At 42.9% G+C, this 26,592-nt stretch overlaps 1 protein-coding gene across 1 annotated transcript; it reads left to right on the top strand.

Annotated features, from left to right (window-relative positions):
- Nucleotides 1–9: 9 nt before the first annotated feature.
- On the top strand, nucleotides 10–26,592 carry CENPN (centromere protein N). Its single transcript, XM_066348805.1, has 11 exons — nucleotides 10–99; nucleotides 5,064–5,243; nucleotides 7,114–7,159; nucleotides 9,129–9,188; nucleotides 9,875–9,951; nucleotides 17,713–17,889; nucleotides 19,422–19,523; nucleotides 21,957–22,020; nucleotides 22,606–22,718; nucleotides 25,632–25,758; nucleotides 26,006–26,592. Exons 2-11 carry the CDS (start codon nucleotides 5,073–5,075, stop codon nucleotides 26,086–26,088), a joined length of 1,020 nt encoding a protein of 339 aa, XP_066204902.1. The 5' UTR covers nucleotides 10–99; nucleotides 5,064–5,072; the 3' UTR covers nucleotides 26,089–26,592.

Here is a 26,592-nt window from a genome sequence, read left to right on the forward strand (position 1 = left end):
GGCGGAGCTCGAGGGCGGTGAGAACCGCAATTGGTGGCTTTTGAAGGCTCAACGGGCGGGAACGGCTGCTGAGGCGTGAGGCGGTTGGCGTTGTGGACGGTAAGAGCCCTCTGGCAGCACGGAATCGGGCCCTAGAGGGTGGCGGGAGCCTGAGGGGAACCCTCTGGGGCGACTTTTTCGCGACTGCCGCAAGTCCCAAGGTACAAAATTGGCGCTTGGTCTCTCTACTGGAGGCGGAGGGGCCAGGACTACAGTCGAGGCTTAAGGGAGAGAGGGCAATGATACTTGGTCGTGACCTCACATCCGCCCGCATTGGGGCGGGGTCTTACGTCAGCGTGCGTCAGTGCCGAGCCGCCCCGAATTGTCACGTGATGGGGCACGCTACTCGGACTTTGGATTGTAGTTTTGCCTACGTATGGGTGTTTTGATTTCTCAGTTAACCTTGGTTCTTCGTGCATGCAGCCTCGCGCATTCTTATGCTACTTGTCGCAGCTTTTCAGCGGTGTAGCTCTACGGGAAAGTTACTAAAAAGGCCTCTTTGTCATGCGTTCATTCAACAAATATCTTGAGCACTTTTTAAAAAAATTATTTTACGGATTGATTTTTAGAGAGAGAACCCATTGATTTGTTCCACTTACTTATGCATTCCTCAGTTGATCCTTCTTTGTGCTCTGACTGGGGACTGAATCCGCAACCTTGGCATGTAGCTCTAACCACCTGAGATACCCAGCCAGAGTTGAGCACTTTCAATATGCCCGGCACTGAGCTGCTAAATGCTAGGAAATAAGAAATTAGATATATCACAGGGATTCAGAGTTGATTCAGTACTTTTCCAACTTCATTGGTGAGATTGAGTGTCCTCTTTCTACCAATATTCTTTAGGATGGTATTCTGCAAACTTTACCCCCAATTTAGAATCTTCTTAAGTACTCCAAAGTGCATTAGTCAGTGACCCCCCACCCCCAGTTTAAATCAATAGGGCCCAGGAATACCATTTTACCAAGCCCACCCCCACCTCTGTTGTTTTCGATGTTTCACTGCTTGTTGATCTTTTTTTTTTTTTTTTTTTTTTTTAAGATTTTTTACTCATTTCAGAGAGGGGAAGGAGAGAGAGAGTACGGGGGAGGAGCAAGAAGCATCAACTCCCATATGTGCCTCTTCCAGGCAAGCCCGGGTTTTGAACCAGCAACCTCAGCGTTAACAGGTCATTGCTTTATCCACTGCGCCACCACAGGCCAGGCTGCTTGTTGGATCTTAATCCTTCCCAGGTTATTTATCTCCTCAGGCATCCTGCTTAGGGGAAAGTACCATATTTCCCCATGTATAAGATACTCCCATGTATAAGACTTCCCTTAATTTTGGGACCCGAAATTTGAAAAAAGAAAATGTATTACATAAAGTTATTGAACTCAAGTTTTATTCATCATAAAATTCACACAACTCCTCATCTGCGCAAAAATGTGGGAAATGCAAGTAAAAAATATCTACAACCACTGTATAAGATGCACGCAGTTCTTAGACCTCAAATTTTTGGGGCCTGACCTGTGGTGGCGCAGTGGATAAAGCGTCGACCTGGAAATGCGGAGGTCGCCGGTTCGAAACCCTGGGCTTGTCTGGTCAAGGCACATATGGGAGTTGATGCTTCCAGCTCCTCCCCCCTTCTCTCTCTCTGTCTCTCTCTCCTCTCTCTCCCTCTCTGTCTCTCTCCCTCTCTCTCTCTAAAAATGAATAAAAAAAATTCTTAAAAAAAAATTGGGGGGGGGGAAAGGGTATGTCTTATACATGAGGTAATACTTAATTCCACAAGTTTTTGTCATCTAGGGATATAGCCATGAATAAGACAAACATATAGTTCCTACCTTAGTGGAGCTCAATAAAATATTGTTCAGCAGTAATCAATAAGCAAGATAATTTCAGATAGTTCTGTACAGACTAACAGTGTAAGTTGGGGAAGTAACTTTAGATTGGGTGGTCAGAACAAGTCTCCCAGAAAAGCCATCTCTGAATTACGAGTGCTGCCCATGTGAGTATATGCAGAACAAATCTTCTAGATGGGTAACTGCAAATACAATGGACCTTGCTGGAGGAATCATTTTGTATTAGAGGAGCTAAAAGGCCAATGTAGCTAGAGCTCAGAAAACCGTGGAGTTAGTGGTTGGTGATGGGGACAGAAGCAAGATACCAAACAACACAGGGCCTCATAGACCATGGTGAGGATTTTAGTCTTGATGTTAAGTCAATGTCAGGCTGAATTTTCATGAGACTGATCGTTTTCATGTTCTTAATTCAATTGTTTTTCTAAACAACTCATAATAGTTCCTCATTTTTGCTTTAACTTGTTTTTAGTATCTTTTTAAAAGACAGTCCACCTCCATATCTTTTTGGAAGTGGTCACTGATAATAAGCTATATGCAGTGTTCAACACACACCTAAAGGGTAGAACTAAACCACAGTCAGGATTCTTGTGGAGAGACACTCCTCTCTTTGTCTTTGGAAATCCTGTAGTTGTGGCAGCAGATGAGATTGACAGGCTGACTGTCTTTGCCCCTTGTCTTAAACACAGACAGTAAGATCTGTATACGCTTTCCCAGAAGATAGGCTGTTACAGAATTTAAAGGCTGAGGATATTCTACATAATCTTTGTTTAGAAATCATGCTTTCTCTCCTTTTTATGTTCTATATTTTGAGAGAGAAAGCAAGGTGCCAATTAGTGTCCCCAAATGAAGTAGCAGAGTTGAGATCAGCTGTCACCATTGGCCTACAGCTCTGTCCAGAGAAAGTAATGAAAGGACTTCCCTATTCCACAGCTCTGAGAGCCACTAAGTTATGCTCTGGAAGATAATTACCCTGTCCATTGCTGGGAGAGCTACACCAGATATGCGGCTCAAGACCTTTTGGACAGCCCTGGTCTGGCCAGTGGTGCAGTGGAAAGAGTGTCATCCCAGAGCACCAGGGTCACCAGCTTGAGCCCAGGGGGGCACTGAAGCATTTCTCAAGGGCACCAGTTCAACCCCGAGGTCATTGGTTTGTGCCTGGGTCAGGGCACATATGAGAAGCAATCAGTGGGGGCACAACTAAGTGGAACGAGTTAATGCTTCTCTCTGTTTTCCCCTCCCCTCTCCTCCCTTTCTCTTTACTTCTCAAAAAAAAAATTCATCTTTTGCCTGACCTGTTGTGGTGCAGTGGATGGAGCATCAACCTGGAAACCTAAGGTTGCTGGTTCAAAATCCCAGGCTTGCCAGGTCAAGGCTCATATGAGCAGTAACTACTATGAGATGATGCTTCCCACTCCTCTCCCCCTTTCTCTCTCTCTTTAAAAATCAATAAATAAAATCTTTAAAAAAATAAAAAACTTGGACAGTTGAATCTCACCTTCGGCATGGGGCAAGAAAAGTGATATAATAGCTCTGTGTTAACTAGCAGTGCATTAAAAGAGAAAGAGACTGCAATCCCCTCCACCTCCAGCTCTGTCTTGTAAGCTCATAAATCCAGCTGTTTATTCAGTTTCTCCACGTAGAGTTTAATAAGACAGAATTCTGGAGCTTTCCTCTGCCCCCTCACCGCCCCCACTAGTCTTCCCGTCACAAGTAATAGCTGCTCCATTCTTCCAGTTACCTTGGTATCGTCTTTGATTCTTCTGTCTCTTATACCATGCATCTAATGCATCAGGAAATCCTGTGGGGCTCTCTTAAAAGTGTATCCAGCCCTGGCCGGTTGGCTCAGTGGTAGAGCATCGGCCTGGCGTGCAGAGGTCCCGGGTTCGATTCCCAGCCAGGGCACACAGGAGAGGCGCCCATCTGCTTCTCCACCCTTCCCCCTCTCCTTCCTCTCTGTCTCTCTCTTCCCCTCCCGCAGCCGAGGCTCCATTGGAGCAAAGATGGCCCGGGCGCTGGGGATGGCTCCTTGGCCTCTGCCCCAGGCGCTAGAGTGGCTCTGGTCGCTGCAGAGCGACGCCCCCTGGTGGACGGAGCGTGGCCCCTGGTGGGCGTGCCGGGTGGATCCCGGTCGGGCGCATGCGGGAGTCTGTCTGACTGTCTCTCCCCGTTTCCAGCTTCAGAAAAGTAAAAAAAAAAAAAAAAGTGTATCCAGAATCTGACCTCTTTCACCACCTCCACCTTGGGCCACCATCATCTCTAGCCTATGTTATTGAGGTACACCCTAGCTGACCTCCTGCTTCCTCCCACCCTCCTACTATATTCTCCGTACAGTAGCCATATTAATCCTGGGAGAAAACCTAAGTGAGAGCATATCCTGCCTCTTCCCCAAACCTTCCAGCAGCCGGTTTCTGTCGGAGTAAAGGCCATGATCCTTACTGTGGCCCCAGGTCCCTTAGTTATCTGGACCTCACCTCCTCCTCTGTGCTCTTCTTTCTGGCCTCCCTGGGGGCCTTCTTCCTTGAAGGCCCCCAGGCTTTCATATTTGTGGTCCCTCTGCCTCAAAAGCTCTTCCACTGGCTAGCCACGTGGCTCACTCTCCTCTGAGGACTGGCTCAAATGTTACCTTCTCTGTGAGGCCTCTCTCTGCTCCTACCCCATCTCACTCCCAGACTGCTCCGTTTTCACTAGGACTAGTTCCTAACTACTCCATTTTCTCTGCAGCACTTACCACTTTTAAGACAGTTTATGATTTTTCTGTTGCCTGTCTCTACCAAGTAGAAAGGAGGCTTCATACTGACAGGGATTTTTGTCTTTTTGTTTAAAGACCAATTTATCCTCAGCGCCTAGAAAAGTGTCTGGCACACATAGGTGCTCAGTAATTTGTTACATGAATCAGGAAATGAATGAGTGATTTCCATACTATTGCCATCAAAAGATCAAATACTGTAGCCAAAAAAGGAGAGAGAACACTAATTTTTAAAAACTTTTACATATTTAAATATAACAAGGAGAAAATTAAATTCTCTTGTTGAAACATTTTGCAGATCAGCTGAGAAAAGGGAAAATAAACATTTGGGTGTTGGACCTACGAATCAAAATCCTGACTAAAAATAAAATGCTGAAAAAATTCACTGTTAAACTTTTATGCTTGGTTGATATTTGGTTGTGCTGATTTTTTTATTAAAGTCCAAAGAAATGGATGAAACTGTTGTGGAGTTTATCAAGAGGACCATCTTGAAAATCCCAATGACTAAAATGATGACAGTCCTACAAGCCTGGAATTTTTTGTCTGAAAATCAACTACAGACCGTAAACTTCCGGAAAAGAAAGGAATCTCTGGTTCATGACTTGGTTCTGCTTTGCGAGGTAACAATATTCAAAATGATTAAGCTTGAACATCATGCTAACCTCTTCGGTATTTTTCTTTTTTTCCTTTCCTTAGTCCAAAGGAGATTTAAGGCCGCTGCTAAGCTATGAAATGATAAGGCTGTGTACAACTACAGTGGAGAAGACACTAATTTTTTTAAATTAGCTTTTCAGCTGACCAAAACTTCTTACAAATCACTACAAAAAAAAAAAGTGAATAATCATGAGAGAAAAACAATCAATGCAAGTTAAAGTAATGAGCAACATTGTTTTTTACCTATCAGATTGTCAAAGATGAAAAGATAATAGTAAAAAATGTGTTGGTCAAGTTGTGCAGAAAGAGAAACTCTTACACACATATTTGTTTAATTATTTGCTTTTTGTTTCAAATTGATTTTCAAACGTTCAGAGAAGTTGCTAGTACAAAGATTTCCCATATTCCAATATACCCATTCCTTAGTCACATTTAAATAAATATACTTTATGACCAAGCAATTCCACTTCTGGAAATTTTGTGGATAGAATCATAAAAAATAAAGACACATATATAAATATAATTGATAAGCATATGTGTATGCAAAAATATGTAAAAACTTACATGTAAATAAAGATATTAACTACCAATGTTTAAAAAGAAATTCAAACAACTATACATAGGTTAGCTAAATAACATAAATCCACATACCAAAATATTCTTCAGCCATTAAAAAGAATACTCTTTGTGTCCACATTGAAAGAAACTATACACTATGCATACATATAAATATATATGGACAGAACAGTGGTTCTCAGATGGGATGATTTTGTCTTCCAGAGGACACAATGTCTGGAGGCATTTTTGGTTGTCAAAACTGTAGGAATGGGGTGCTACTGGCTTCTAGGAGATAGAGGCCAGGAACTCTCCTTAACATCCTACAACAGCTCTACAACATGGAATTATCTGACTCAAAATATCTGTGGTGCCTAATTAAGAAACCCTGTTGAAGTCATGGCTAGGTAACTCAGTTGGTTAGAGCGTTATCCTGTTATGCCCAGGTTGCATGTCCTGTCCCTGATAAGAGTCCATACAAGAATCAACCAATGAATGCATAAATAAGTGGAACAACAAATTGATGTTTCTCTCTCTCTTTCTCCTTCCCTCCCTCTTTCTCTCTCTTCCCCCTCTCTCTCTCCCTCCCTCTCCCTTTTCCTATCTCTAAAAATCAATTTTAAAAAATTTAGAAGAGCCTGACCAGGTCGTGGCACAGTGGACAGAGCATCGGCCTGGGATGCTGAGGACCCAGGTTGGAAAGCCCAAGGTCGCTGGCTTGAGCACAAACTCATCTAGCTTGAGTGTAGGCTCACCAGCATTAGTGTGGAGTAGTCAGCTTGAGCATGGGATCATAGACATGACCCCATGGTTGCTGAATTGAGCCCAAAGGTCACTGGCTTGAAGGCCAAGGTCGCTGGCTTTAGGCTAAGGTACGCTTGCTTGGCTGGTGCCCCCAGTTAAGGCACTTATGAAAAAGCAATCAATGAACAACTAAGGTGCAGCAAATATGAGTTGATGCTTCTCATCTTTCTCCCTTCCTTCCTGTTTGTACGCCCCTGCCCTCCTCTCTCCCCCCCCCCCATCCCTCCCTTCTTCCCTCGCTTAAAAAAAATTAGAGGAAATTATTATAGAGGAAGACTAGAAGTTTGGTTAAAAAACAAGTTAGAAGTGATAAATGAGTAGGTGGTGGGAGACCAGTTGTGAGCTCCTGTACTGAAACATGAGTCAGAAGGTATCGAGAGGGTGCTCTACCTGTTCTGAGCAATTCTAACATGTGCTGTAAATGGGGTAGATCAAACCTATAGCCATGTTTACTGAATATTCTACCTTCCTTTTCAGGAGAAGCATGCGAGTGTCGATGACATTGCCCTTTTAGACATCATTTGTAAGTTTTGGTGATTTGTATTTATATTTAATGAATGCAGTTTCATCAGAGAGGCAATTTTATAAGCAAGGGCTCAGATTCTAGAGTCAAGTTGACCTGGTGTGTAAAATCCCAGCTCTGTCGCCTACCAGTCTGTGTTCTTTGCCAAGTCACATCGCCCTTCTAGGTGTCAGACTTCTACTAAGTAAAATGGAAATAATAATAGCACCTATTAATATAATATTATAATAAAATAGCACAGAATTCTTGTGAAAGTTAAGTAAGATAATGCTTGAGAGGCTCTTAGCACAGTAACTGGCATATAATAAACACACAGTAAATATCTGTTAGACTTTGTATTATTATTAAAAGAATTGAAAATATATTTCTGAAAATTTGTTCTTATAGTGCTTCTTGTTAGGAACGTACGGATTAAAACCGACTAGACTTTGCATGTGGTGTGGTCAGGGGGACTGAGTGGGAGAAGCATGTATGGTTCCGGGGTCTATTGGTAAAACTAGAAGGAAAGTGGAGCCCCTAGCTGAGAGGGAACACCAGAGGTGGACCAAGTTTGGCCCCATCATGGATTAGTCTAGGATGCATTCTATTTGAGGAAATGTCTTCATGTGTATTTAAGTCTTTGCCACTTACAAACTTTTGCATGATACTTAATGGCATCATTAACAACAAAAAATTTTAATTTCTATCATTATTATAACAATCTTCTTCAGAGATCAATTAGCAGGCCATCTTAACTCTGAAACACAGAACCCAGAAGGAAATACAAAAACCCTTCAGATGCTGTCTCTTGAGCAGGCACCACATAGTGTCAGATTATACCTGTGTTAGACAAAACTTAGGTAATCTAGAAGTGTCAGGCCATTGCCATAAATGGAGCAAGAGGAGGAGATGGGAACCAAGGCAACAAATAAAGAATAAAAAAAAAGACACAACTGTAGGAAGGACAAGAAAGTACAAAAAGCACAGCAAATTAGTGCCCTTTAGTGGTGGGGTAAACAGCCCCCTCTTATAAGTCAGAGGTGCAAAGAGACAGGGATGCAGACAGAGGTCAGTGCCGAGACTGAGTAAAGCCAGGTGATAATATGGTGGGATTGAACTTAATAACTTCCTAGGTCCATTTTAATTCCAAGACACTCACTCTAAAGCAGGGGTCTCAAACTCGCGGCCCACGGGCCGCATGCGGCCCGCCCACCAATTTTGTGCGGCCCGCAGACTGGCCCACAGACTAATCCACGAAGTTTGATTAGTCTGCGGGCCGCACAAAATTGGTGGGCGGGCGGCATGCGGCCCGTGGGCCGCAAGTTTGAGACCCCTGCTCTAAAGTCTGTAACTCCTGCAGAGTGTCTTCTATATCATACATTATCATTCATTCATTCATCAACTATATATGGAGTGCTTGTTTCATGCCACCCAGTGTCTGGACACTGGGAATCCAACAGTGAAGAAGGCGAAGTCCTGTATTCCGCAGGATTCTCATTGAGGAGACAAGCAGTATGTAGATGACCATCTAATTATATGATAGGAAATTAAAGCAGGATGGAGGGTCAGTTTGGGTAGGGTGATCAGGGTAGGCACTGCATAGGTGGCATTTTAGTAGAGACCAGATAAGGTGCGGGAATGAAGAGTTCAACAAGCTAGGAGAAGAATGCTCCAGACAAAGGAACAGCCAGCCAGTGCACACACCATTTACGGGGAGTACATCATCCCTGGCATGCTCAATAAATGCGGCATTCTGCATGGAAAGAAAATAAATGATCTAACGTAAAACTAAATGCTAAGGCTACTTGATTGAGTAATTCTTTATGATGTGTTTTGTTTCTCTGGAGTAAATTTAACCCATGTAAAATTTAATATTTTTGAATAAAAATATAACCTGTTCACTTTCATGTTATTAAAAATATGTATTCATAAGCATGTTACTTAAAAGTTCTATGATATAATAGTAATAAGCTCTTCCTCTCTCACTCAGATACTCAGTTTCATCGGCACCAGAAAGTCTGGGATGTTTATCAGATGACTAAAGAACCAGGTAACATTTTCCCTGTTGAAGTGAACATTTGTATTTGCTGTTTTGGCTACTTAAAAATGAAATAGCAGCCCTGGCCGGTTGGCTCAGTGGTAGAGCATCGGCCTGGCATGCAGGAGTCCCGGGTTCGATTCCCGGCCAGGGCACACAGGAGAAGTGCCCATCTGCTTCTCCACCCCTCCCCCTCTCCTTCCTCTCTGTCTCTCTCTTCCCCTCCCGCAGCCAAGGCTCCATTGGAGCAAAGTTGGCCCGGGCGCTGAGAATGGCTCCATGGCCTCTGCCTCAGGCACTAGAATGGCTCTGGTTACAACAGAGCGAGGCCCCAGATGGGCAGAGCATCGCCCCCTGGTGGGCGTGCCGGGTGGATCCCAGTCGGGTGCATGCGGGAGTCTGTCTGCCTCCCCGTTTCCAACTTCAGAAAAATACCAAAAAAAAGAAGAAAGAAATAGCAATACGTTCCTCTTAAATCTCTTTTCTTTCAAAATGAGGTGATTATTATTCATGTACAGGAAAATGAAAAATATATTTGTCAATGCTGTGTCAGAGTACTAGCAGTACATTTGTGTGATTGGATCATTGTTGCTCTTTGAGGTCACAGGAAATGCTCACCTCAGCGTGTTTGCAGATGTATTCATTGAAGGCATTGTAACTCCCTTAATTTTTCCTGATTTTTCTTTTCACTTTGACAGGGGACGACATTGACCCTTTTGATATGAAACATTTCAAATGTTCGTTTAAGAAAGTTCTTCAGAGAGCATTAAAAAATGTAAGAATAAAATCTTTCTGAATTTCCATAAAATTCTATTTCATGGCAACTGTGCACTTAAAATTTGCTACTACCTTTTTTTAATTAGTAAGAATTTTAATTAGTAATATTCTGTACTACTTTAGTTCATAACAACGACAAAGTTTTTATTATGAAAACTTCCTTTTCCCTTGCGTCTCAATTCAAGGGCAACTGCTTTTTTCTCGAGAGCAGCCCCGCCCAGTAGAGCTCTCTGCAAGGACGAAGTGTTCAGTGTGGGCACCGTCCAATTCACTCATCGCCACGTGTCGCTGCTGAGCACCTCAGATGTGGCTAGTGTGACTGAGGCACTACAGTGGTCTTACTTCACTGTAACGAATTTTAGTGAAATAGCCGTGGGCGCCGTGTGGCTCCTGCTTTGGTCAGTGCGGCTCAGGAGCACCCGCAGAACCTTTTCCCACCGTTCTGTTTCCGCAGGCACCGCCTTATGACCTTGTCGTTGGTACAGGTGATCATTTTCTTTCTCTTTCCACCTTAGTCTGTCTTAGTCCTCCTTACGTATAAAGACATGCCAAAAAATCTGTCATGTTCACCATGCTATGGCCATCCTCCCTAGAATAATAGTGTCCCCTCTTTTTTCATACACAGATTCCTTGATCTGTCCTTCTGTCTCCTTACCTCGTCCTTTGCAACTTCTGTCATTCTATCTACGTATTCACTTGTCACTGAACATACTCTCTCTTCTCCTTTCTTACAATGACCCTTCTGTGTGCTCTGAATCCATCTCCCACATCATCATCGGGCCTACACGCGTGGTTTTTCTCTACTCTTTGACCGTCTCAGTCTCATCATTTGCTGATGCCTACTCTACTGCTTATAAACATGCCCAAGTCTCAGTAAATGTACATCCATTCGCCTTGCTCATCCTTAAGCATAAAACTCTTGGAGGGAAATGGTTCTTGTAGCTGATGTGTCCCTCATGTAGAAGGGGTCCCTTTACCACCACCCTTCGCCTTTCTCCAGCAGGAGCACTGGCTTAACCTGAGTGAGAGCAGCTGCCTGCAGGGAGCAGCTGTTCAGGACTGTTCCTCCAGGGCCCGGCTCTGCCCTGCAAGGGAGGGCGCCCGGAGTGACTCTCCCAGCGACCACGTGGGCACTCTGCCCGACGCTGGGTTTTATTGTCCAGAGGGCCACTGGCCTGCGGATATGAGCCAGTCACCAATTTCCTGGTAATATGAGTTATATGTTGGCCTCCACCTGCCAACTCTTTTATCTTATTCCTTAGTTGTTCCAGAAAGATAGAGCAGAGGGATGTTATTTATTGCTTCCTTTTAAAGACCTCCCCAAAAATACCTTTTGAAAGGGTAAACCATCCTTGCTGGCTTCGTATTTAAGTGCCTTGCCTTCTAGATACTGCCCTCACCTCCATATTGAAATCGAGTCATGAGGACAGTGGTCTCAGAGTGTGACCCCAAGACCAGCAGGATCAGCATCACCTGGGAACTTGTTAGACCTGCAGATACTGGGGTTCCATTCCAGACCTACTGAATCCAACACTGTGGCGCTGCGCCCAAGCCTGCCAGGTGATCTTGATGCCCAGTCAAGTTTGGGGACTTCCCTGCTGAAGGGTGCCAGTGATATTTATCACAAAATCTGGTGGTCTGTTATTTTTCAACAGTCATGCTGATGGCAAACACCTGCGTGTGCTGGGCCCCATTCTAACCCCTCCCAATTGTTAACTCACTGCATCCTCCTGATGGAGCAAGTTGGGTCACACAGCTGAACATAGCAGACCCAGGGCTTAAACCTAGACAGGAGGCTTCCAGACCACGCTCTTCACATCTACACTGAGCAGACTCCCGGCTTACTCTCTGCCGCGTGCCAGATGCTGGGGATGACTTAAAACATCCATTTCTTGTGCTCAAGGTCACACTCTTGGACTATTGGCTGTCAAACCCTCTTGTTCTTGAACATGTCTTCTCCTGGTTGTCTTCTACCCATCCTAAACTGCTCCAGTACTGTCTCCATGACGAACTCCTTCTGCCCTTCACTAGGGCATCCCACAAGGTTCTGCACTCGGCCCTCCACCAATGAGGTACAGAAATTTTCTTTGGTGGAAGAAAGGGAGAGGGGAATAGAGTCGTTTTCATTTCTCTTTCAGAAGCTAATGACTGGTCCCAACACCATTTGGTGGCTAGTTCAGCTTTTTCCACTGGTTAATCATTGTTGGAATCCTAAGATTTGTTCATACTTTTAGAGTCTGCAGTCTTCTGTTTCTTTCTCCTTTTTAAATTTAATTTAATTTTATTTTATTTATTTTTTTGAGAGAGAGAAAGAAACAGAAACATCAAGCTGTTCTTGTATGTGCCCTAACCAGGGATTGAATTGGCGACCTCCACGCTTCAGGACGATGCTCCAGCCAACCAAGCTATCTACCCAGGGCTTTGTTCTTCTACTTCTTGATCTCTTTTTCCTCTGCCTGTCTCGAGGGGTCATCGCCTGTACTCTACACTCCAGCCAAACTAATCTTCTACTGAATTAATCTTCTTTGAGTTCTTGAACTTACCATAGGCTATTCTCTCTCCTTGGAATGACCTCCACCACCTGGCCTTTGCACAGGTCATTCCTCCCTGTCCCTTTGACCTCCACTTACACGGTGGTCCCTCAGAGAGTGCTGCCCTGCCTGGACTGGGTGGCCCCCGTCCTGTGCTCCTGTCACCATACTCTTCCCATTTTCTGGTTGAACTGTCAGTTTTCCTCCCAGCAGAATTCTGATCACCCTGCTCTCCACCGACCCAGGAAAGGGTGAGGGTGCAACAGATGCTGGGGAACAAATGAATTGAACACTTTCTTTACAAACTCCTCATTCCTTTCATCGCTGTGGTTTTTAAAGTATCTTAATAACCATTAAAGCACATCCACCCTGCCCCTATCCTCAGTTACTCTTCTTTACCAAAAACACCCTGATCGTTCTTCAAAATGAACCTTAGAATCACTTTATCAGATTTATAAGACAAAATCTTCAGCATTTTGAGTGGAGGTCCATTTAATTTATAAATTAATTCAAGGATAATTGTGAGCCAGGAGAAGGTATGTCTCTATTTTTCTCGTCTCTTTTATGAATAAGTACTTTTTTTCTACCTTGTACCTAAGTTGTTATTTTTTATTATATTATTTGAACATTTTTCTTACTGTGAAATTATAAACTTTGCAGAGATGAAAGGAGCATCCCACTTGGGTGTGGCACACACAGCTGCTTTTTGTTTTTTTGTTTTTTAACAAACAAAGCCTCACTGGCACAGGGTCCCTGGCAGCGCTCTGTAAATGTTGTGGACTATGGTCTGGACCCTTCTGGAACCAGCCTCTATGCAGCTGAACATGACTGGCTAGCTCATTTTGAGAACCACTTTTGGCAGCATTCCCATACTTCTTCACCCAAAACAAGAAACCTCCTAGAGAGCTGCTCTCTCTGCTCGGCTCCGAGCTCACCTGCTTCCTTTCAAGAGCCCTCTCCTCGCTCGCTCCATGCGCCGCTAGGCACCAGAACGTCCCTTTTCTGAGCCCCCTGCCTCCTGCCCCCACCATTCCCGGAGAAAAGAGTCTGAAACGCTCAGATACCCTCCTACTTGAATGCCTGAGTATTGCAGTTGTTAGATTTCTTCTCTTTTTATCATTGCTGTATTTTAAAAGCTTTTGTCTCCTGAATAAATTTCAGGCAGACTGGCGGGAAAAGCTGGAGGAACAAAGAAACTTTATTCTAGGACATGGCTGTCCCGTTTGAAAGGGCAGCTAGAGACCTACATGCTGTGTACACTGTACATTTTAAAAGCTAGGGATGTACAAGCTCTTGTGTCTTCTCTATCCATAGTTTCCCTGCTCAGAGCTGATCCACAGGTCCTAACCCCTTTTCTCAATTGACCAAGAACTCCCAACTTGTGTTCACTTTCCTCCTCATAACTTAACCAACAACTGGATAACCCCACCTTCCCACAGGCTGATGATGGTAATGTCATGCTTAGTAGCATCTCCTGGTACTCAGGATTGAAGAGGGACTCACCTGCTATTCTAAGACAGATGTCTTAACCTTTTTGTGCCAAGGACTACCTTTAGCCATTAATGAAGCTTATGGGCCACTTCTCGGAAGAGTGTTTTAAAATGCTATGAAAATAAAATGCATAGAATTAAAAGGGAAACCAATTATGTTAACATTAAACTAGTAAAATACTAAACTATGATACAGTGATGCATACATGTGCTTCTTTATTAACACAAATCTCACAGGTGTACAAACAACTACTTTCAAAGTAGTAATGGGTATAGATGATTTTTTGAGGCATGTGCAACAATAGTAATGTGGTAAAAAAAATATTTGGTATTTCTATGAACAACAAAATAACTGATCCTAAAATTCTGTTTTGTTGCCTACCTTCCCAATTGAAGAACATTATAAATTTCAGTTAGAAATTAGTGCAAATAAAGATGTAATATTTTTTCCCCCGCCCAAGTTCATAAATACCCTGAATTCTAACTATGGACTTCAGGTTAAGAACTCCTGCCTTTGAATCAATTGGGTAGAGAAGCAGGTGTGAGAAGGCACGGGGAACCTAACTGGGGAGTGATGGATGGAGCCTGTGGTTCAGGGATCCAATCCAGAGCCTTTGTGAAAGGGGGGTCAGGGGTAAAACTACTCAAGATACGAAGTTCTTGGAAAACTTACAAAGAAGAGGCAAATAAAAAATGTTTTAATTGTAAATGGCACATTTACTCTTTATATACCTGTATATCAGTACAAGAAGGATAGTCTGTTATGTGGTGATTCTATGTGCTGTAAGCTGTATTTGATTCTCACACTAAAACTTTTTAATAATCTCTTTCAGTAGCTGTGGGTGGTAGCCAGTAACTGACAGTTTAGAGGACTATGCTCCCAGATTAGCCAGACCACTTAGGAACCCTGGTGGGATTAATCACCTAGTTAAGCTCAGGCATTATTAATCTGGGCTGTTGTTCTGAAAATGCTTTATCCCTGTTATTGCAGAATGACAACTATTGAGATAGTTCCTTTGGAAGATAATAAAAGTCTGTGACTGGGCCCCACCTCTTCAGGATTCTGAGTATCTTACTGTAAAAATGTGAGATGGAACATCTGAATACCATTTGGGCCAGGATTATACTGACTCTGTGAACATCCTTTTCTCTTAGCCCACTGATTTTTTTTTAACCTTTTTTTTGGGATTGTAAATCCCTATGAAAATTTTGATAAGTGATATAGCACCTCTCCCCAGAAAAGCATGGCACTGAGACATATACACCTGACTGCATCCACTTCATGGAGCTCACAGGCCTCTTTAAGCCCTTCCATGAGCCCTCACTTAAAAAGATTCTCATTCTGGCCTAGAGAGACTACCTGAATATGTTGAGTGCTACCAGTTTTCTCCTTCTAAAGTGTGCCTTCGGCCTTGGCCAGTTGGCTCAGTGATAGAGCATTGGCCTGGCGTGTGGGAGTCCCGGGTTCAATTCCCAGCCAGGGCACACAGGAGAGGCGCCCATCTGCTTCTCCACCCCTCCCCCTCTCCTTCCTCTCTGTCTCTCTCTTCCCCTCCCGCAGCCAAGGCTCCATTGGAGCAAAGTTGGCCCAGACGCTGAGGATGGCTCCATGGCCTCTGCCTCAGGCACTAGAATGGCTCTGGTTGCAGCAGAGCGACGCCCTAGATGGGCAGAGCATCGCCCCTGGTGGGCATGCTGGGTGGATCCCAGTCGGGCACACGCGGGAGTCTGTCTGACTGCCTCCCCGTTTCCAACTTTAGAAAAAATAAATAAATAAAAGTGTGCCTTCGATATACTGCATTCAATCCCAGTTTTACAGGTGTTTTTGCTTTGGTAGCATGATACAAAGAGGCTATTCAGAATAAGACCCTATCTTCCATTCAAGGGAGTAGTGGTCCCCCTGTTGGGGTCAATCGCTGTGCTGCTCACACAGGGAAGGTCAGACAGCTCTGCACGCTCCACACCCAGGACTGGGGAGGGTTCCTTATCTGATGATGCACCAAGGGAATCTGGAAAAGCAGCCAAATAAAGAGTGGGCCAAGTCAAAGAAACTGCTTTCTCAATGCCAGCAGCTACATTAATAATCTGCTTTACTGGAGTAAGATACAAGAGGGTGGCCTGACCATTGGTGGCGCAGTGGATAGTGCGTCAACCTGGAATGCTGAGGTCGCCAGTTCAAAACCCCGGGCTTGCCCAGTCAGGGCACATATGAGAAGCAACTGCTATGAACTGATGCTTCCCATTCCTCCCCCACCCTTCTCTCTCTCTCTTTCTCCTCTCTCTAAAATCAATAAATGAAATCTTTAAAAAAAGAAAGGAAAGATGTGCCCTGGCCAGATAGCTTGGTTGGTTAGAGCATCAACCTAAAGAACAGAAGTTGCTGGTTCAATTCCTTGGCCAGGGCACATACTAGAACAGATGTTCCTGTCTCTCTCACTCTTCCTCTCGATAAGTTCAATAAATAAACAAACAAACAAAAAAAGATACAAGAGGGAGGAAATAAAGAGACATGGGCCAGGCAAGTACACATGCCTCAAGTGCCTCCTTTGCAGGGTCTGAACTCCAAGGGGAAACTGAGTCAAGGGGGAACTAATCTAAGAGTGGGCTACTGAATTCCAAACCAACTGGTAATCATATTCAAAAGTTTAGCAAGGTCTACATTTTATTGATAAAATGGAAACCAAGTAGAATTTCCTACATTCACACTACATAACTTTAATTTTTAGCCTCTGAGCTAAATGCATAAAAACATTAGGATTAGTATATTTTGGGGCCTATTACTACACAGAAATGTAACTATTAAATTTTATAGGACTTGGGGTGGTGAACACACAGTATAATATACAGATGATGTATTATAGAATTGTACACCAGAAACCTATGTATTAACTAAGGTCACCCCAATAAATTAAATAAAAATGGAGCCTTTTTAGCAGAATGTGCACTATAGAACTTATTTTTAATTTATTATTATTTTTAACTTATTAAAATATATATTACATATATATAATTATAGATGTATAGTTTTAATTGAATTTATAAACACTACACTGTGTTCACCACCCCAAGTCTTCTCCCACCACCACTCACTCCCCCTTTATTCTGTCGCCCCTCCCCCTCTCCCTCTGCTAATCACCATGCTGTTGTCTGTGTCAATGAGTTTCTTTCTTTCTTTTTTTCTGTGCTTAATGCCTCCACCTCTAAAAAGGCTCCATTTTAGAACAAGTATAACATTTGTAAGGCGGCCTTGCTTCATAACTCTTACAGGTAGAGGAACACAGATTTTCATACCTTGATTGTAGGTTTTTAATTTTTTTTCTTCTAAGACTTTGCAAGGCATATTATGTGTCTACAGAACAACCACAAAACATTTTCTTAAAATTCCCAAAATGCGCCTGGCCTGTGGTGGCGCAGTGGATCAAGCATCGACCTGGAACGCCGAGGTCGCCAGTTCAAAACCCTGGGCTTGCCTGGTCAAGGCACATATGAGAGTTGATGCTTCCTGCTCTCCCCCCCCCCCCCCCCCCCCGTCACTCTCTCTTCTCTAAAAAAAAAATGAATGAATAAATAAAAATAATTAGAATTCCCAAAATGCTATAATAAAAAGTAGGAGAAAAGACTATGGGGAAGGTTACAGTGACATTCTTCACTCCGAAAAAGCACCTGTTATTTGCCATGAGATTTTAAGTAGGAAACTCACAGGGGGGGATTGTTTTTTTGTTTTGTTTTTTTAATAAGGTATCGGTCACCTTCCGAGATGCCGAGGAGAATGCAGTATGGATTCGAATTGCCTGGGGAACACAACACAGAAAGCCAAACCAGTACAAGCCTACTTACCTGGTGTACTACTCCCAGACTCCATACGCCTTTGTCTCCTCCTCCAAGCTGCGGAGCAGCCTTCCCCTCCTGGGTCAGGTACGGAGCCATGACTACGGCTAGACCGCCTCATTCCCTGTCAGAGGTCGGTGTACGTTTAGCACTGGATATAAAATACCACGTGTTAATTCCTGACTTCCTGAAATAAGGAAGTGTGATTCTTCTGCAAACGGGAAAGTGGGGCACGCCCTGGTTTGGAGCTCTCTGTTATTGTCAGTTCCTCTAGAAGTAATATATGTTTAATGTAAAAATTCAACCAACACAGAAGTCCCTGAAGAGCAACAGCCCTTTAAAACTTCAAACCCTCTTTCTCAGTCCCATTTACCCAAAATAACTACTGTTAACTGTTTTGTTACTTCCTTTAAGATGTTTTATTACAAAAACCAGAGTAGTACACAGCACCTGTCATTTGATTTTTTAACATTTCTATGTGGTTCCATATGCTACATCTCACTACTTTTTTTGTGACTGCATAATTTGCCTAGTAATGAACATTATTTTCATTTGTAACCATTCCCCTACATTCTGTACATGAGAAGACTGCTTTAACATAAGGACTTTCTTCAGAGCCTGCTTCTTGTTAGGGCTCTGGCTTCCTACTGTCTTTCCTGGAATAAGCCAACCCTACATAGGCCTGGCGACTGCTGATGCTTCCGCTCTGTTAACATTCACAACGAAATGGAACCTCAGTTGCTGCCAGAGCTGCCACTCCTGCTGCTTGTGGGCAAGCAGCTGTACCATCCTGGCATGTCATCTCCAGTGCTAAGTGGAGTGTGCACTCCAAGGTTGTGCATCCAACAGCTTTAAGATCCTGGTGGGTAGACTTGCTTGTCATTTAAATTCCTTGGGTGTTGACTGAAGTGGCAGAAAGATTCCTATGGCTGCTAGCTTCTTCCCTTTCACACTTAGATCTGCTTCTTTACATTCGGGATCTCTTCTTTATAATATATAGCAGTCATTCATCCACTTACAGCCAAGTGAGGCCACCCTGCACAGCTAGTTTAAACATTACCCCAAAAGCTGTTTATTTCCACTGTGTTTCTTAAGGCAAATTTATCTCTACCCTCTAGTCCAGGTAAATATCTTATTTTATCAGTTCGGTTTCAACCTTATACCTTGTTTCCCCAGATCATGGGAAGCTTTTATAAATTGCACTTCAAGGTGTACTTTTTTCTTCAATATTTGTCCTAAAGTGTACATATTTGCATTTTTGTGTGGCAGTATCATTGTAGTATTAGATGGCTGGCATTCTAAACTGGTAACATTTGAGTATCTATTGTTTATTCCTAAGTCTGAACTTATTGTAATTCCTAACATTAAATAGGATCACGTTTCTAAAAGTAGTATAAAAAGACTTCCTACTTAAGATAATTTTAATGCCATTAGCCATTTTTTTGCCCTGTTACTTATAAGCTGAGTAACAGGGCATGAGATTACATTTTTCTGCATTTCTTTTCACTCTTAAGTGGAAATTATTCACTTACAGCAGCTCCTAATTTTACTTTGACAAATATTATAAATACAGAAATAGACATAATAATCCTAATAGTCTTGCTGATTTTTGTTTCAAGGCACTAACAATTGCTAGCAAACACCATCGAATTGTGAAAATGGACTTCAGAAGCCGATACCTGGACTCTCTCAAGGCTATTGTTTTTAAACAGTATGATCAGGTGAGCCTATCAGTGACTCTCTTTAAAGTTAAGTCTTCATTTTCTCTTTACACATGAGTTAGGAGCCACTGAGCAGGTGGAAGAGCCCACTTCCAACAAAAGGAAATCACTTCAGGTATTATTAATGTAGAGAGAGTTTTCAGTTATTTGACATGAAACCAAGTAATGCCTTGCCATCATCTTTTTATAATAGTATTTTGTGTTTTATACTGCTCATTAGTTCTTGGAGACTATCTCGAAGATCCCAGTTTCCAGATCAGCTGTTTAATTAGCATTTATTTTCTCTCTAGAATAACTTACCACTGCCTTTTCAAGCTAATTACATCATTTTATTATGCAAGAGAGAAGTAGCATTAATTTTTTGTCCCATCAGTCAAGCAAGGGATATAGGGGTTAGAAATAAAGGAAAAAGCATTGGTTTATTAAGTCCCACAATATCTATTAAAATTATTTAAATGCATTATTTCCCGTTAATGATACCAGCTCTGGCCTTACCCACAGGATCAGGGTTACTTGCACCTCTGTGTTGCATTGGTGTGTTTGTATGTTCAGATTCCTGTTGGTGGATCGTTAATAATCTGTGTATAAATCTTTAGGCCCTTGTGTACATAGGGTAGGGCAAAAGTAGGTTTACAGTTGTTCATATGGACTATAATACAATAATTAATAGATAATAATATAAGAATAAACTCTGTTTTCCATACTCACAATTCTAAACCTACTCTTGCCCCGCCCTGCAATTAGGTATTTCACCTGTTCTGAGTAGAAAAACATGGTGACTCTCTGCAAGCCACTCTTTAAGGGAAAAAAAATCTAACATTAAGAGGTTAGTGATTTTTTCTCCCGTAGCAGCCCCCTCCCCTCTTACCCACCAGCCTCCCATCATATTAATATCAACTGATTAACTGTTCTACTCTGACAGTTGCATTCCTAGGAAAATTCACATTGTCAAACAGTTATGAAAACTGGCTTTAGTGCAGAAAGGGCAGAGAAGGGATTTGAGAAATTTAGACTTTCAGTAGGGAAAGTATTTTTCCAAAAGGAATCTCAGTGAGATTTTTAGGGTTATAGAGACATAGCTATAAAGCTGAAACATCACATTGCAAATACTACCTTGATTTCTCTAGCTTTTGCCCTCACCATCTATTTCTTCCACATCCATGTTGGGTTTTTTTGTTTTGTTTTGTTTTGTTTTCAGAGACAGAGAGTGAGTCAGAGAGAGGGATAGATAGGGACAGACAGACAGGAACAGAGAGAGATGAGAAGCATCAATCATTAGTTTTTCGTTGCGACACCTTAGTTGTTCATTGATTGCTTTCTCATATGTGCCTTGACCGTAGACCTTCAGCAGACTTAACCCCTTGCTTGAGCCAGCGACCTTGAGTCCAAGCTGGTGAGCTTTGCTCAAACCAGATGAGCCCGCGCTCAAGCTGGCGACCTCAGGGTCTCGAACCTGGGTCCTCCGCATCCCAGTCCGATGCTCTATCTGCTGCGCCACCACCTGGTCAGGCCCACATCCATGTTTATGATAACAAAGTACAGAGCTCCTCAAGCAAAACAGCCATGTTGCTGGCGCTAGCGGTCTCTGCCCATATCCTGCACTAGGGGAAATGTTTAGCTCAGCCTGGGTATGACCTCAAATATCTTCTTGTTGGAAAAAATAAAGTTAAATTTGACATACTTTTATGTACCAAAACCAGTTAATAGCTGTACTTCAAGGTGTTAAAATTAATGGCCTTGCCCTGGCCGGTTGGCTCAGCAGTAGAGCGTCAGCCCGGTGTGTGGAAGTCCAGGGTTCAATTCTTGGTCAGGGCACACAAAAGAAGCACCCATCTGCTTCTCCAACCCTCACCCTCTTCTTCCTCTCTCTCTCTCTCTCTCTCTCTCTCCCCCTCCCCCTCTCTCCCCCACAGCCAAGGCTCCATTGGAGCAAAGTTGGCCTGGGTGCTGAGGATGGCTCCATGGCCTCCCCCTCAGGCACTAGAATGGCTCCAGCCGCAACAGAGCAACGTCCCAGATGGGCAGAGCATCGCCCCCTGATGGGCATCAGGGGCATGCTGGGTGGATCCCAGTTGGGCGCATACGGGAGTCTGTCTGACTGCCTCCCCGCTTCTAACTTCGGAAAAATACAAAAAAATTAGTGGCCTTGGCTGGTTAGCTCAGTCAGAGCATTATCCAGAAACACCAAGATTGCGGATTGAATCCCAATCAGGGCAAACACACGGGAAGTGACCAATGAGAGCACAACTAAGTGGAGCTTCTCTCTCTCTCCCCCTCCCCCCCACTTCTCCCTCCCCCCTCCCCCTTGCCCCCACCCCCTTCCCCTCATCCCTCCACTCCTGCCTCCTCCGCCCCCCTTCCTCCCTCTGTCTCTCTAAAATCAATTTTAAAATATTAGGAAAACATTTACTTTTTTCTTTTTTTTTTCCCTAGACCTTTGAAACTCACAACATGACTACACCTCTACAAGAAAGAAGCCTTGGGCTAGATATAAATAGTATGTATGTTTTAAAATAAAAACTGAAATTTGGACACTTTTTTGTCTTTTTAAGTGAGAGGAGGGGAGATAGAGAGAGATGGACTCCCGCATGCACCCCTACCGATATCCACCCAGCAACCCGGTCTGGGACTAATGGGCAGGTACTTGAATCAACCGAGCTATTCTCAGTGCCTGTGGCGAATGCTCAGACCAACCCAGCTATCCTCAGCACCTGAGGCCGATGCTCTAACCAGTTCAGCTACTGGCTGCACGAGGAGAAGAGGGAGAATAGGGAGAGAGGGAAGAAAAGAGAAGCAGACTGTTGCTTCTCCTGTGTGCCCTCACCAGGGATTGAACCTGGGAGGTCTGCATGCCGGGCCAACGCTCTATCCACTGAGCAAACTAGCCAGCGCCTAGAATTAAACTTAATTTATCAGCCCATTCCATTTTTTTCTACAATAAGAAGTTACTACAATCAGGAGAAAAAACAGTAAACATCTTTAAATTATACAAGCAAGTTGAAAGGTTAGAAATGAAAAGAGGGTACTTTAAGGATGAAATATAGTCCTAACAGCTGTTTTATTTTAAATCTTTCATCTATAGTGGATCCAAGGATCATTCACGAAAACAGAATAGAAAAAGACAGAATCCAAAGAGTGACTCGAGAAATTTTCGGAGACTATCCTCAACCAAGACTAGAATTTGCACAATATAAGGTAGTATATCGATGTAAACTCTCTACAGTTATCAATGTCTCTTTTAAAGAACAAAATCTTTAAGTAGAAAATGGTTCTAAGAAACAATTTCATAAATACTTGTCACTTTAATTTTGTATAATAAACTTATGAGTTAAAATAGACTTCTCTGTCAAATTTAGTAACTTCCTTTATTAGTAGAAAAAGACCTTTGGAAATTTTGAATTTGCCTTTTCATTTCATCTTTTATAGAATTCAATTATGTATAACTGGCCGTGTTCCATATTTCTGAGGGGAAAACAATTGTAAGCTATACCTTTCCAGTCCATCCACACCTAGGACAATACTTATAACAAGAGTAGTGCTCATAAAGACTTGTTAAATAAAAAAGCTGAATAAATAAGTCATTATAAAAACTTAAATATGCCTGACCTGTGGTGGCGCAGTGGATAAAGCGTCGACCTGGAAATGCTGAGGTCGCCAGTTCGAAACCCTGGGCTTGCCTGGTCAAGGCACATATGGGAGTTGATGCTTCCTGCTCCTCCCCCCCTTCTCTCTCTGTCTCTCTCTCCTCTCTCTCCCTCTCTGTCTCTCTCTCTCCCTCTCTCTCTCTCCTCTCTAAAAATGAATAAATAAAAAACAAAAAAACAAACAAAAAAAAAACTTCAATAAATCATTGTATAGGCCAATTGGTATCACATGGAGAAAAAAACCAATAGCCTCATTAGTACTGTGAACCTAGCTCATTCCAGAAGTGCGCCACTGCACACCGGGAAGGCCCAGGTAGGGGACAAGCCCACTGCCCACCGTGAAAGAACTCAAGGTTACATCATGATCACCCTAATCTATACTCACGGTATAGATTCACAGTGTAGACTCATAGTCACAACACTGTCCTCCCCCTGAACCCTCCAGTAAGTCTCTCTGCTTAGTGCCCCTACAGGTACAGGCCACACTTGAAATCTGCTGTTGATCAGCTAGCTCACTTAGGCCTAATGCTTATTTGGTTTGATCTCTTTTTAGTGGCAATGGCTGATTGACACCTTTCAGGTTTGGTTCCCTGAATGACAGATTTTAACCCAGTTCCTTTAAACAGCTCATACTGTGGGACTCTGGTTCTCAAATTGTGGTCCCTAGACCAGCAGTACCAGCAACACCTGGGAATGGATAAGAAATGTGGATTCTCGGCCCCACCCTAGTCCTACTGGGTCAAGAATTCTGGAGGTGGGACCCACCCATCTGGTTTTACAAACCCTGTACCTAATTCTGCATATTAAAGATAAAGACCTACTACAGGCCTGTATGTGAGATTTAATGTGCACAGTTCCCTTGACACACATCTTAGAATGGCTCTATCCTCTAAGTCAAGTTCTATATTGATTCATACCTGCTACTAATTTTAACCTACCTTTTCCATTTTGAAAAATGTCAAACCTTCAGAAAACCTGCAAGAATATTACAGACTACCCATGTCCCCTTTGCTTCAGTTCACCGATTATTTACATTTTGCCACAATTGCTTTCTTTCTCTTTCTTTATTCAGAACCATTTGAGGTAATTGTAGACATTACTCACCGTCTAGCATACTGTCTCCGAATGTGAAGAATCACTTTAAAAAATAAATTAAAATTGAAATTAGAATCTAAAAGCCAAGTGTACCTATTGAAGTAGCAGTACTTGGATACTTGATGATGTTATTAATTTTTTTATGGGTGATAATGTTATGGGGGTGAAAAAGAGCACTTTTTAGTTTCTTTTTTATATAATACTGAAATATTTATAGATGGAATACTCTGGTGTCCCTGGCTATGTTTCAGAATAATCCAGTGGAGGTGGGCTATACATAACAGAAGGTGGGGTCACAAAAGAAAACAGACTGGCCACGAGTTGATCCTTGCTTCAGCTGGATGATATGCCCATGGGACTCATTATACTGTGCTCCTTACTTCTGTATGTTTTTAAAATCTTCCATAATCATAAGTAAAAAGGAAGTCATGGTAGTGATTCAAAAGACATGGCCCTGGCCGGTTGGCTCAGCGGTAGAGCGTCGGCCTGGCATGCGGGGGACCTGGGTTCGATTCCCAGCCAGGGCACACAGGAGAAGCGCCCATTTGCTTCTCCACCCCCCCCCCTTCTTCTCTGGCTCTCTCTTCCCCTCCCGCAGCCAAGGCTCCATTGGAGCAAGGATGGCCCAGGCGCTGGGGATGGCTCCTTGGCCTCTGCCCCAGGCGCTGGAGTGCCCCGGAGGGGCAGAGCATCGCCCCCTGGTGGGCAGAGTGTCGCCCCCTGGTGGGCGTGCCGGGTGGATCCCGGTCGGGTGCATGCGGGAGTCTGTCTGACTGTCTCTCCCTGTTTCCAGCTTCAGAAAGATACAAAAAAACAACAACAAAAAACATGACATTTTTATATTGAAATAACAGGTTATAAAAGATAGTGATAGCCTGACCTGTGGTGGCGCAGTGGATAAAGCCTCAACCTAGAACACTAAGGTCGCAGGTTCAAAACCCTGGGCTTGCCTGGTAAAGGTACATATGGGAGTTGATGCTTCCTGCTCCTTCCCCCTTCTCTCTCTAAAACAAATAAAGTTTAAGAAAAATAAGAAAAGAAAAATACCTTCAATGCCAAACTAACTTCTAAAAAAAAAAAATGATAGTGATAATTCTCCATTAAAAATGCAAAAAAGGGCCCCTGTGGGTGGAACTGACCTCTAGGGTCCCCTGCATGACAGTGCTGTGCACACTTGGCCTTTAGCGTGTGCTGTCATTTGATGTGCTCGTTGCCCTCTACATGTGCAATTAGCAAATTAATGCTTCCCCTACCCATTAATCGCTATATTTCTTGATAAGAACTAATGAAATGAGTAACCCAATTTTGTTACATCTTGCCATTCCAACTGATATATTTAATAGTCATTTATAAATATATTTTTTGACAGCTTGAAACAAAATTCAAAAGTGACTTAAATAGTAACATCTTGGCTGAAAGAAAAGAACCCCTCCGGTGCCTCGTAAAGTTCTCTAGCCCAAATCTTCTGGAAGCATTGAAATCCTTAGCACCAGCAGGTAAGCAGTCAGTTTATTTTGCAAGCTAGAAGAATTAACAATTACTACATTCAAACCTCTTCGCTGACTAATTACTTCTGAGCTTTCTCATAGCCAGTCTGCTGTCCTGTCATACCCTGTATTGCATATCTGCTTCTGCATTCAATGGAGGTCCATGATCCACACTGTAATTTTGCCATTTTTAAACTCACTCAAATCTTTGTCCCATGGTTATTTTCATTTTCTCTTTTTCTTTTTTTAATTGCAGGCATTGCAGATGCACCACTTTCTCCGTTGCTCACTTGCATACCCAAAAAGAGAATGAATTATTTTAAAATTAAAGATAAATAAGATGGACATGGTTTTGTAAGCATCGCATCTCCCTGACTACACTGCGTACACCACGTCATGGTTGGCTGGATAGCTTCTATGTCCAAACTTGTGTTTTAGACAGGAACTCTTAATATTGACAGTTTAGAAATGTTCAGTATAATTGTTGGGAGTGATTCATTCCTCTTCCACTATGTGCTCCCTCTCCCCGGTATCCTGCAAAGCATAGCAGTTATGCGCCTGTAAAAAGCAACAGGATGTCCTTTTTCTTGCACCTGTCTCCCCTTGATCCTAGAGAAATCTGGTTCCAGTTGCTGGTTTTCATGAAGTTTCTCTTAAGCCTTGGATCACATAAAGAAGCACCAAGCAACTGTATCCAAAGAGAAACTTTCTAGGAAAATCAGACTTGGGTCCCTTAAGTTACTAATGCAGGAGGTAGCACACCAGATGATTCCATTATATAAAGTAACAGTTTCATTGTAAATAAACTTTTTATAATCTATTTTATCATATATGACATTTAAA

The sequence above is a fragment of the Saccopteryx leptura genome, chromosome 9, assembly GCF_036850995.1.
Source record: "Saccopteryx leptura isolate mSacLep1 chromosome 9, mSacLep1_pri_phased_curated, whole genome shotgun sequence".
Taxonomy (NCBI): domain Eukaryota; kingdom Metazoa; phylum Chordata; class Mammalia; order Chiroptera; family Emballonuridae; genus Saccopteryx; species Saccopteryx leptura.

Bases quoted from the DNA above. Each gene is read 5' to 3' on its own strand.
- CENPN (XM_066348805.1), top strand. From the start codon at position 5,073: ATGGATGAAACTGTTGTGGAGTTTATCAAGAGGACCATCTTGAAAATC. The intron at 7,160-9,128 runs GTAAGTTTTGGT...TCTCTCACTCAG, and splicing joins TGCCCTTTTAGACATCATTT to ATACTCAGTTTCATCGGCAC. The intron at 25,759-26,005 runs GTAAGCAGTCAG...TTTTAATTGCAG, and splicing joins GAAATCCTTAGCACCAGCAG to GCATTGCAGATGCACCACTT.